Source organism: Salvia splendens, chromosome 6 (assembly GCF_004379255.2).
Source record: "Salvia splendens isolate huo1 chromosome 6, SspV2, whole genome shotgun sequence".
NCBI lineage: Eukaryota > Viridiplantae > Streptophyta > Magnoliopsida > Lamiales > Lamiaceae > Salvia > Salvia splendens.
In genome coordinates, this window is record NC_056037.1 from 7,887,421 (window position 1) to 7,897,989 (window position 10,569).

The window sequence follows — 10,569 nt, forward strand, 5'->3', positions numbered from 1 at the left end:
TATTGATATTTTCTAACGGTCCAAATCATTGTTTGAAATTTGTATAATATTTAGAGTTTGCATTTGATTATATCCATATGTGATATGTAGAGAGATGAGGTGGTGCCTGCAGGGGTAGCGCAGTTGGCAATGGAGGGACAGATATTGCTCCAATAGAGAGATGAGGTGGTGTACGTATTTGGTTTTCTTGTTGCAGGGTTAAAGAGGGAAGAAAGACAAAGGCTCTGTGAGCAAGCGCTTTGGATTTTTGTTATTAAAAACAACTGCAGAAAAAGCATTTTCTCTCTTCTAAATTCACCAACCCTTTATGTCTCTTTTCTTCAATCTCTCACCATTTATACATTTAACTCAAACAGTTCTCACCACATTTAATCCATCCCTACTGTTCTAGCTGCCTAGCTAGCTCCTTTTTTCAGCTCAAAAACCCTAATTCTCCAAATTCAGTATGCGACTCAAACTGTAAATGGAGGTGGATCAGATCCCGTGTAAATTCCCCAAAATTAGCAATGGCGGCTATGCTTCAGCGATAGTAAGCCAGAGAGAGAACAACGAAATGAACGATGAGCAAGGGGAGAATCAGCGGAGCGGAGCGGCCGATCCAGGAGGCGGAATTGGCGGATTACACGGCTGGCCGTCGTCGCGGATAGTTAGGGTTTCTCGAGCCACCGGCGGGAAGGACCGCCACAGCAAGGTCCTCACATCGCGAGGGCTGAGAGACCGCCGCGTTCGATTATCGGTTAACACCGCGATCGAATTTTACGATTTGCAGGACCGATTAGGCTACGATCAACCGAGCAAGGCCGTGGAGTGGCTGCTTGCGGCAGCGGCTAGCTCGATTGCAGAGCTGCCGCCGATCAATTCCCCCTTTCATCTGCCGGATTCCGCGATGGCGGCGGCGGGAAAATCCTCTATCGGTGGTAGCAGCAGCTCCGAGACCAGCAAGGGCTCGATTGCCAGATCTGAGAAGGCGGTTAAGGAAAATGAGAAAGAGAAAGAGAAATCTTCTTATGTTGCTTCCTTCACCGAGCTATTGAGCGGAGGCAAGGATGCATCCGATGAGAATTCCAACTTCTTTCCGATGGATTACTTCACCAGCGGTTTCTCAGCGGTGGCGGAGCTACAGCCTCATTTCTCATTCCCCTCCGATCAATCGAGTAGTAGGGGGACCCTTCAGTCCAATTCTTCGCAATTTCCTGCGAAATTGTACGGCGGCGTAAACCAGCGCTATTTTTATCCCGGATTGGAGTCGCGATTGCAGCTCTACTACGGCGATGGGGATCAGGGAAATGATGGTGGGCAGAAAAGCAAAGACAAACCCTGATTTCAGTCACTCTCAAAAACAGCTGGTAATATAATTAATTAAACAATCTCGAATTTTGTTTGCTAATTTGGCCTTGATCATTTCGTCTGCTGCATTGATTGATTGCTTATGTTATGTCCCTGTCTAAATTCTAGTCCGGATTTGACGTTTTCTTAAACTATGAATCATTTAAGAGGCCGGATATGAACCAAATCATTACTTGTTTGCTTCATTCTGCATATTTTTCTGCCGATTATTTGATTTATTTCAAACTTCGTCCCAGTACTTTATGCTGTTTTATGTTGAAGAGCAAGTCGAAAATATTTTTAAAAATTACATAAATTCTAAATATATAATATTCTTAATTTTAGTTTATTTTTAGTGATAAAATTTAATTTTTAAAATAATTTTATAACTTATCTTTTAAATATATTATTACATATTTTATTTTTTTATTTCTAGTTTTTTACTTTATCTTTCGTGTTATTCTTCTATATCTTGTTTTCTTGTTTTTTTATTAAATTTTCTAAAAACTCATGATCATGTATATATTATTACTACCCAAGTAAACTGAAAACACAATTACAATAGATAGATTCCACTGTTTTAAGAAACAATGAAAATGATAAAATTATTCTAATTCATTAGTACATACAATTATGTAATTTATCACTACCACTGTTAAAAATAGCTTGAGATATTTAGCTTGTTTATACTTTAATCACTTCTAAATAAAAATTGCAAATATATTAGATTTTGCCGGACATATTCTCAAAACCGCCCCAATATTTGTAACGGCTAAACATTTGTTCTGGAATCAAATTTGATAGTACTTTTGAAAATAATGTGTAGGACTAGGGATTCATCCTCTTCCAATTGCGTTTAAGAAATTATTATTTTTGCCTTGTTAAATATCGACACATTTTTAAGAGTACATTTAAACGTTAGGACAACATAGGAGGAGTATGTGTTTTTCTCAAATACTATATAGGAGTACGATTTTAAAAATAATAAAAGAGCATTAAACTTTTGAGGGAAAATATAAACACTCGTATATGATTATGAGTAGCTACGAATGATAATTTTTAGCGGGATTGTGAAAAGTGATTTGCAAAACGGTGTCCTAGATAATAGAGGCATAGATACCTACGAATGGGGACCGTTATGTTTGGTTTGAACTTTGAAGCATGAGACAGGTGTGCGCATGTTAGCGCAAACCCAGAAAATCCTTGCTTATTTTAATCGATGATTACATTAAATAATTAGCTGCGCTCTGACGGTTACACACAGAAAAACCTTTAGCTGGAGTTCAACAGTTGTCAGTGCTTCGGCGCTCTGTCTCAGTAAATATATGTGATTCTATAATAATATCTGTATGAATAGGGAGGGGGGCATTGTAATTGATGGTTTATGCCAATAAAGATTGTATATTTATTTTGAGAAGTTTAGTACGGGTGATTTGCTTATAAAATGTGATTGCAAGTTATAAAAATATTAGATCAGATATCTTACTTCGTAATTCACTTTGTAAAGGAATTTGGATTGATTAAATTAAATACTACGAGATTAAATGATGAATAGAAACACAAATATAGGTTCTTATGTTTTCTGTTAGTGGTAATACAGATAAAAAAATTACTCGTAAGAAAAGAGTATGACCACATAGATATGAGATATCATATCCAATATTGCAGCTAACAGTATTTATTTCATGGATGATATATGCAGATGTAGAGACAGTCAGACAGGAGAGGTAAGAGAAGCAGCCTAATTTCGTAAGCAGAAAAGACTGGTACTCTGTACTATAATTGAGGCTCTAACTATTTATTTACAGAAATTCTTGTTATTTTATATATATATTTTACGGGAATTATATGCACACAAAACCCTATATATATAGTACTCCTATCAATATTATGAATTTATGAAAACAATAATATGTTTCATATCAATACTTATATACAACAATACTGTTTATATTACAGCAATAATTTTTAATGACAATTTTAAATCATCAAAGATCAATGGTCTAGAAAGATTCCTAGCTAATTAATTAGGTAAAAAATATCTTGATGGCCGTGTGTATTGTCTATCGATCTTTTCTTTGACATACACTCCACTTATACACATATTTACAGTTTATACTGTAACAAATATTTTGAGTTTCTAGATATTGAATGGGAGAATAGGCACAAAAATTAGTTTTCATTTTCTTTTCTTCGTTTTTTCTTAGTTTCCATCTTCTGGTACAATGCTTGGTTATTGAATACTACTCCCTCCGTCCGTCATTAGGAGTTCCATTTCTTGGCGACGTTTTTAAGAAATGTTAAGAAAAGTGAGTGGAAAAAAGTTAGTGGAATATGAGTCTTAGTTTTATATATTAATTTTAAATGAAATGTGAGTGGAGTGTGAGACCCTATTACTTCTATTATTTATGGTAAAAGTGGATTGAGATTCTTATTCGCATACGAACTAAAATGAAAAAACATGACTCCTATTCACAGACAAAAGGTGTACGTCATATTCTATTTTAAGGGTCCAAGGCCCTTTATTTTGAACTTAATGAATAAGTTTGCCTTTCACTCTCCTCCTGCACGATAAACCCCTGAATTTACAATTATACAAAAAATGATAAAATGGCAAAGGATAAAATCCATAACATCTAGAACATCAAAAATGTACATTGCCAGAAAATAAATAATGGAAATTAACGATGGCATGAAATGAAAACACATACTCCTCCCGTCCACAAAAAAATAGAGCATATTTGTCATTTTTGGTTGTCCACGAAAAATAGAGCACATTTAAAAAAGGAAAGTTTTCAACAACTTCTCTCTTCTTTTTTGCCTTTCTCTCTTACTAATAATATGGACCCTACATTCCACTAACACTATTTCTCTCTTACTTTTTTTCCCTTCTCTCTTACTAATAATATGAACCCAACATTCCACTAACACTACTTCGCTCTTACTTTTATCTCTCCTCTCTTACTTTATCAATTTCACACTAAAGCTCGTGTCATTTATAATGTGTCCTATTTTTCGTGGACAGAGGGAGTAAGATATAAAGAAACCAAAATCTATAATGATCTCTACAATAGAGACAAAGCTTTAAGGCTAATACCAATTGAAGATAATGTTTAATGAAGAACACTCCAACCTCGTGGGATTAGATACGATATAAAATTCTCAATAAATTAAATATTGAAATAATTTTTCGAAAAAGCAATGAGCGAAAAATATGAAGAAGCATAACTTTTTAAATATTAAGCATAAAAAAAAAGAAAGTTATTATAAATAATTTCATGGCACAATACAACAATATTATTTGTCAAAATAAAAGGTTAATTAGTGATCAATTATTTAATAACCTGATGGAATTGATATTCAGATTTCAAATTTTAGGGAACAAAACCTTTCCCATGCAAAGCATATTTCAAAGCACTGCAGCAGAATGTCACAAACACAAGTGGTGAAGTGGCTTTAGTAGATAATAAAAGGGCACGTAAAAGGGCTAATGGGCTATGCTCATGGGCGGACGGTGGGGTAGGTCGACCCCTCCGACTCCACCTAACTCTGCCCCTAGTTGAGACTATCGACTTTAGATTATTATAAATAAAATTCTATAGATCTTAAATGCATCCTAAAAAACAAAAGGATATAAAGAGATCCTAATTATGCTTACTAATGAATAGAATTGTATACCCTTGTAAATTGCTTGCGCCATCTTCACATGTCGATTCATTTGAATCGACCTTAGATCTTCTAACAATTATTCCTAAGGGCTATTCGTAAGGGCTGGTTTGCTAGCATCAATTAACCCAGAAAAGAGTCTCGTTTCTTAATTATTTTCAATGTTTGGTATACATTTGATTTTTCTCAAAGTCACTAAACTAAACTCGGCCCGCAAGAAGCCCGAGGAATTATGATGCCTCTCATCCGTCAACTTTTCCAAGGAAAATTGGAGGTTTTGCTTTACCAAAAAAAAAAAATCTGACCAGCGTTTTTCTGAGCAGTATTTTTTTCTTACTTCTACTATTGTATTATCCCGCGATATTTTTCTTTTAAAATATTTCTCTTTTTTTTTCATTTTGCTATAAAATAATTAGGTTAGGCTAGGCCAGGATCAAACTAGCTTGAGTTCAAGCTTTACCAACTGAGCTAAATACTGATTAGATCGAGTTCCGATTTATTCTCAGTTTAAATGAATATTAATTTGAGTCACGAAGTTAATAATGAGAATAATGCAAACTACTTTTTTATTATTTATATTATCGTATTTAAGATATTCAATATCTGTTAACTACTTTTAGAGAAATTTCGGAATAAGGGATTAATTTCGCTGACCTTTCGAAATTTAGGATTCAATTCGCGGACCTTTCGTAATATAAGATCGAGGCATGCGAATTTTTCAGAAGGAGGGTTTTTTTTTCTTTTTTCTCTTTTTTTCTCTTCTTTTTTTTATTAAATCCTTCATAAAATATATGAATTGACCATAATATCCCACATAAGATTTCTTTTTGTAATCAGTTTTTTCATCTTCCCTACGCTAATCGTTAATCTTGATAATGAATCCTCAATTTTGAACCTCAAGCTCGCCCATAACATCCTCTCCTTCGCCTTCTCTCTCCCCTTCATTCCCCACCCTCATCTTGTTATTGTACACTGTGTATTTGTTTGTGCTGTAAACTATATATTGTTGTTATTTATATGTATATACATATATTATTGTTTTTTTTCTTAAGCTGTAGAAAGAAACTGAGCAACAACACTATATCCTTACATATCAGTAGGGTTAGTTTTCAAATTAGAAGTCTGCTTAATATCTAACTGTTAAGATTACTTGATGTTGTGGAAAGTAGAAATACTCCACCTGATTCTTGGCTTCTGGAAAGGCAAACGTGAGAGTTTGGGGAAACTGGGGTGATATGCTAAATTTAATAAATGGATAGTTTGGTCAATATATATATATTTTGTAAGGAAAATAATAAAAAAAAGAAGATAAAATCACAAAAGTCCCCCATTCTGAAAAATTGGTATGCCTCGATCCCATATTATGAAATGTCAGCGAATTGAATCCTAAATTTCGAAAGGTCAGCGAAATTAATCCCTTATTGCGAAATTTCTCTCTTTATGAATGATCTTGGTTTAATTTAACTAACTTATCTTATTAAGAATTTTCTAGTTCAAAACAATTAATATGGAGTATTAAATTTTAACTTAGCTAGAATTTTAGAAATGAGACTATTTCTATGGAGGTAAGGAGTATATCCTATTATAAGTGTGTCATATTTTTTTGGTTATCCTATATAAGCGAAATATTTTTTTAATAAAAAACAACATATTTATTCTTTGTGGTATAAAAATAAGATTTTTTTTAAACAGAGGGAGTATAAGATAACATGGGTCATAATAAGAAAACTTGACCCGTTTCTAATTAAATTAGAGCATCTTCAAGGGGAGCTAAGTTGTGGAGTATAAAAATAGGTATATCTTCCATTTATTTTCTCAAAATGAGAAATACTCCTATATCCTTTTGAAAAGTAACAGCATAAACCTCAAAATGAGAAATAGGTATATCTTCCATTTATTTTCTCAAAATGAGAGCATCTCCAAGGGAAAAGGTGGGTAGAAATATAATTATTTTCTAAAATATAAAAATAGTAAAAGAGCATTTCAAATATAAAATATAATACTTTCTCAAATAACTTCTCCATCGAATAATGATTTTCATACTCCGGAAAAAGTAAGTAAATATGGTACTTATAAGATTTACCTCTCCATCAATTAAGAAGTTCAAAATGAGAAAATACATTCCAAATACTTTCCCTTTATAAAATAATTTCCCATAAAAAGAAGACAAATATGATAATTAAAAGACTTTATCGCTCCCTTAATTCTCTTATAAAAATCTATAAACATTTAAACCTTAGTAAAAACCATACACTCAAAACAATCAAATCCACAAAATCCAGCTGAAATCGAAATGTGAAAACGAAGAAGCCAAACACATAGATACAAACGTCGCTTTAACGCGCCGGAATCATGAACACAAAAATGGCGTTTGCCGCATATAATCTTCTTTAATCTAAGTTATTTAATCAACTAATTGATTAATTAATTTTGTAGTTAAGTCATTTAATTTAATTGAAGCTGGACCATTAGATCTTGCACGAATGAAGATGCCATTCTTTTAATACACTCAACCATGATAAATACCAAACAGTTTCCCCAGCTGAAAACGCCAAAAATCTCCATAAAAAAGTAATCTTTCCGAGTAAATCATTCGCTAACGTGAAATCTGCATCAAACTGCTTGTTTGATCAACAAGCAATCCGTGAGTTTGATTTTCCCTTTTTCCTTTTGTGCCCTTTGAATTTATTTTATTTTAATTTTTGTTGTTACTGTTTGTTTGCCCTAATAATGAAGTTCCTTTCTTGAGCTACTTTCTGCTTTGCCCGTGCCTTATATGTTTATTTTTTACTTTATCTTATTTTGGCTTTTTGACATCTGAACTATTGAAATCTTGCATTTTTCGGTTTGTGGGTTTCTTGAATTTTGAGCTGATGATACTGTGTTGGATGTGAATTGGGAGTTTTGTGAATTTTTTAGTATTTTCGTATGCTGTTATTGTGAATCTTGAATTGTACAGTTTTTGTTTATGATGTTTGTTGCTTTCTTTTTCATTTTTCTTTCACAGCTGCGTGTAAAGACTTTTGTGATTCTTGGATGCTGAAAAGTTTGTAGCTTTGATGATGTGAAATGGAGATGTGAAGGAGTGGCTGAGGTTTTGGTGAATAAATTGAATCAGTTTGGTTTTATTTGTTTGAAGCAAATGAGGTTGGATTGGAGAGTTTGATGATGCTTGGTATCGTGAATCAGAATTGTGGGAGAACATAGAGGTGGATAATTTTGAGAGTTTGTGATTTTGGGGTTTGATGCTTTGTAATTTGGCCTGAAATTGAGATTTAACTCCCATTTGATGCTGTCGTGGTGGTTGTTTTGCGACAATTTTGAACATTTGTAGTGCGAGGGAAGAAGTGTTCCTCAAGCATTAGGTTGTGTATAGTGATTGATTTTGCTGTAGCATTATTGTCATTGTTGTTTCCCCATGATAATTTTGAGTGTTAGAAAAATATATTGTGGCGAAAAAAGTATGCTTGAACATTAGGTTCTGTATAGTGATATTTAGGAAGAGATGCAAAGAGTTCGAGTTTCATCACATCAGTCTCCGGTGCATAAGCTGGGGGATTCACAGATGACTTTGTCTCCGAAGTTTAAGTTAGCTGCAACATGTTCTGCCTTGCTCGACCCTGCACTACAGTTCGAGCTATCTATGAGGGGGGAGCCTTTGATACCCGGACTTCCTGATGATATTGCTCTACAGTGCCTCCTTCGGTTGCCGGTCGATAAGCACACAGCTTGCAAGGCTGTGTCCAGGCGTTGGTACTCTTTGTTTGGAAGCAAAGAGCAATTTTTCACCCTGAGGAAGGAGCTTGGGTTTCACGATCCATGGCTTTTTGTATTTGCTTATCACAAATGTAACGGGAAGATCGAGTGGAAGGTTCTAGACCTCACCCACTTGTCGTGGCACACAATCCCGGCTATGCCTTGCAAGGACAAGGTGTGCCCACAGGGTTTCCGGTGCGTTTCCATCCCACACGAGGGGGCTCTCTTTGTTTGCGGGGGAGTGGTTTCCGACGTTGACTGTCCGCTTAATTTAGTGTTGAAGTACGAAGCGCGTAGGAACCGTTGGACGGTCATGAAGCAGATGATCACAGCCAGGTCATTTTTCGCGAGTGGGGTTATCGATGGTATGATATATGTTGCTGGAGGTAATAGCACGGACTTGTTTGAGCTTAACTCGGCCGAGGTATTGGATCCTGAGAAAGGCATGTGGCGGCCTGTTGCTGGCATGGGGACAATGATGTCCTCGTACGACGCGGCAGTTCTAAACGGGAAGCTTCTCGTGACAGAAGGCTGGTTTTGGCCCTTCTATGTTGTCCCTAGAGGTCAAATATACGACCCATCGACTGATAAGTGGGAGGATATGGCTGCTGGGCTCCGAGAGGGATGGACAGGATCGAGTGTTGTGATGCATAGTCGCTTGTTTGTGGTGACGGAGCATGAGCGGACGAAATTGAAGGTGTATGACTCAGGGGATGATACTTGGGATATTGTAGAGGGCCCGGCTTTACCTGAGCAGATATGCAAGCCATTCCATGTCAGCTGTTGGGAGTCTAAGATTTATGTCGTTGGACGGCATCTCCATGTGGCCATTGGCCATATTGTGAAGCTTGGCCCGAGTGCTACATGTGAAAAGAAATGTAGATTTTCTGTTCAGTGGCAAATGGTGGACGCTCCTGGAGCCCTGTTTGACCTAACGCCGTCAAGTGCACAGGTTCTATTTGCTTAGAAGGTGTTTGTTTTTCGTTTTTCGTTTTTTGCTTTATGTTCTTGTTTTGTCATGTTCGTGCTGCTGCATGAATAACTATATGAGGGTCTATGAATTAGAGGGAATTGCTTTGTATGGATTGCTTTTGTTATATAAATATATACATCATATATATGTGTAAAGGTTATGAATATCTATACATGTTTACTTTTGGCTTGTATCAATTTCATGATAATGCATCTTTAGAAACTCTCCATGCATATTCTTGTTCATATGCTACTATTTGTAATCGAGGTTGCGAATTCGTGAGTTCATTTCATCATGCTTGCTCTTCATAATCGAATATAAATATTTGGGAGAGTCTCCACAGCATAAGCAAGATTACAAATATGCCCTTGAATCCAGATAAGCATCTTGGCCCCATTACACAAGCATCTGAGAGTTTTGCATGAATATTTGGCTATTGCTGTCTGTTATCACATTCTTGATTGTTTTTGCTGTTTCATGCTTCTCATTAACCACATAAACTAGTAAAACTTTTCTGATCATAAATGACTCAATTTTCTTTGTTATTTCTCTTCCCTTGTAATTCTTCACTTTCTTTATGACCCATGTTCGTTTCTCTGCGTCTTCGTTTTGATGATGAATCAATTGTCGTGATGGCCTTTTGCTTCTTTTCATCGGTCTGATATAGATGTACAGAGGTTTTACAAAGGACTCATTTTTCTTTGCTGCTGTACTGTTGTAATTCTTCTGCATCTTCCTTATGCTGGAACGATGATGAATCAATTATCATGGACTTTTGCATCTTTTATCAGTCTGGTGTAGATATAGAGGAGAAGATTACATAAGCAAAATCTGATGTTTGAATTATT

At 35.4% G+C, this 10,569-nt stretch overlaps 2 protein-coding genes across 2 annotated transcripts; both read left to right on the forward strand.

The window, feature by feature from the left end:
- Nucleotides 1-216: 216 nt before the first annotated feature.
- On the forward strand, nucleotides 217-3,252 carry LOC121808187 (transcription factor TCP24-like). Its single transcript, XM_042208574.1, has 2 exons — nucleotides 217-1,346; nucleotides 3,029-3,252. Exon 1 carries the CDS (start codon nucleotides 464-466, stop codon nucleotides 1,319-1,321), a length of 858 nt encoding a protein of 285 aa, XP_042064508.1. The 5' UTR covers nucleotides 217-463; the 3' UTR covers nucleotides 1,322-1,346; nucleotides 3,029-3,252.
- A 4,236-nt stretch (nucleotides 3,253-7,488) lies between these two features.
- On the forward strand, nucleotides 7,489-9,876 carry LOC121808163 (F-box/kelch-repeat protein At1g30090-like). The gene is made up of 2 exons (XM_042208540.1): nucleotides 7,489-7,636; nucleotides 8,000-9,876. The coding sequence occupies exon 2, from the start codon at nucleotides 8,498-8,500 to the stop codon at nucleotides 9,713-9,715; it is 1,218 nt and encodes a 405-aa protein (XP_042064474.1). The 5' UTR covers nucleotides 7,489-7,636; nucleotides 8,000-8,497; the 3' UTR covers nucleotides 9,716-9,876.
- Nucleotides 9,877-10,569: the final 693 nt, after the last annotated feature.

Coding starts and splice junctions, on each gene's coding strand:
- LOC121808163 (XM_042208540.1), top strand. CDS start 8,498: ATGCAAAGAGTTCGAGTTTCATCACATCAGTCTCCGGTGCATAAGCTG.
- LOC121808187 (XM_042208574.1), top strand. CDS start 464: ATGGAGGTGGATCAGATCCCGTGTAAATTCCCCAAAATTAGCAATGGC.